Genomic DNA, 1,748 nt, shown 5'->3' on the forward strand with positions numbered 1-1,748 from the left:
GGGGCCAGTGGGGTGGGCGAAGAGAGAGAGAGAAAGGGGGAAAGGGAGAGAAAGGAGGAAAGAGAAAGGGAAAAATCAAAACAAACAACACACGTTACCTTCAGGAAGGGTTTCCACACAGCCTCCCAACCTGTCACCACCCAGGAACTGTTAGAAACAACAACAAGAGCAGAAGCCATCGCAGTTGCCCCGTCCCCCTCCCCTTCCCCACGGCTCCCAGGCAGCAGCTCCCCGGCCCCAGCCCCTGCCTCCGCCCGTCCCAGCAGCGATCCAGCCCGCCAGCATCTCTCCAGGCAAAGAAGTCTTTGATGGCCAGGGCTGCAGCTCCGACACAATTGACTTTTATTTCCTTTCTATCAAAGTGGTCCTGGAGGAAATGGAGCAGGGTAAAAGAATGATGTCACGGAATTCTCGCTTGTAAACTTTATTGTAACTTTCTTCCGCCGCTTCCAGGTTTAGACAATAGAACAAAGTGATGAAAGAACAACAAAATATATCATTAGTTCCCCCAATAAAGTAATTCACGTATACAGTATACATTCTTTTTCACAGTTAACCTAAAGATCACTTTACAACTTGCTTCACTGTGCGCATGCTAACTAAAGGAGAGAAAAACGCTTTTTTTCTTGTCTTTTTTTTTCTTTTTTTCCCTTTTTTTTTGGAAGAGACATTTAAAAATTGTAAATAAAAAAAAAAAAAAACAAAAACCCTAACACAACAAGTTGAAAGGCAACTGATTTTTTTATCATGTACTTAGAAAGAGAGAGAGAGAGAGATAACTATAGCATAAATAGGCAGTTTCATGTTGTTGGGATGTTTGTTTCAATAGCTACCTCCAGTACGTACGGATAAACCACAACAAAAAAGGTGGAAAATTAAAAAAAAAGTGCACAAATGTAATTTCACGTAACTCCTATAGCATTGAAAGCTATGTTAACCAACCCACCCCCCAGGAAAGAAGAGAGAGACAGAGAGAAAGACAGAGAGAGAGAGAAAATTTCACAGTCATGTTTTACATAAGCTATTGCGTTACACTACCACTAGTTAATAACTGGCAAAAGGCAGGAGAGACCTCCCGATCACTTTTGCATACTGTTCATTGTATCAAAGGATAATCAGGAAAGTGGTGCTTACAGCTATATTGTTTTACAGCAATAAAAGGGTTTTTTTTTTCCTTTCTCTTTTCTATGCATTGTTGTTTTTTTTCCCACCCCTCCCTTACATTAACTGCCATTAACGTGAGGCTCAGGGGCTCTTCCACCCCAGCAGCGCTTGCCTTTCAGTCCTTAAAAATCCTTTTATTTCTTGTCCGCCTTCTGTGCTTCCCCTTCCTCGTCCACCTCCTGGGCTCTTTCCATTTTCTGTTTTTCCAGTTCTTCCTGCTCGCATTTGCTGCTGGGAAACTTGTCTTTGTTGTTTTCCTTTTTCCATTTCATCCTCCTGTTCTGGAACCAGATTTTGACCTGCCTTTCTGTCAATCCCAGGGCATGCGAGACCTCGATCCTCCGTTTGCGGGTCAGGTAGGGATTAAATAGAAATTCCTTCTCCAGTTCCAGCGTCTGGTAGCGGCTGTAGGTTTGCCTCCCCCTCCTCCGTCCAGCGGCTGCTGGGGAATTGCAAAGGTTGGGTGGAAGAGGGGAAGAAGAGAAGGAGGTTGAAAGATACATAAACCAGGCTCGGGAATAGGCACACACAGGCTCACACCCGCTCACACACACTCACACACCCCCCCCACCCCCCCACACACC

The 1,748-nt window shown here is 44.8% G+C and overlaps 1 protein-coding gene across 2 annotated transcripts in view; it reads right to left on the reverse strand.

The window, feature by feature from the left end:
• Positions 1 to 1,208: 1,208 nt before the first annotated feature.
• The window catches only part of HOXB8 (homeobox B8), a 1,719-nt gene continuing 1,179 nt past the window's right edge, over positions 1,209 to 1,748 (reverse strand). Inside the window, exon 2 of one of the 2 annotated variants that reach the window (XM_009586613.1) lies at positions 1,209 to 1,606. In XM_009586613.1, coding sequence (XP_009584908.1) covers positions 1,299 to 1,606 — 308 coding nt within the window. In that variant the 3' untranslated portion in view covers positions 1,209 to 1,298. The remainder of the gene's footprint in view (positions 1,607 to 1,748) is intronic. The other variant, XM_009586614.1, reaches the window with a different exon arrangement.

The sequence above is a fragment of the Fulmarus glacialis genome, unplaced genomic scaffold (genome assembly GCF_000690835.1).
Source record: "Fulmarus glacialis isolate BGI_N327 unplaced genomic scaffold, ASM69083v1 scaffold22091, whole genome shotgun sequence".
Classification (NCBI taxonomy): Eukaryota; Metazoa; Chordata; class Aves; order Procellariiformes; family Procellariidae; genus Fulmarus; species Fulmarus glacialis.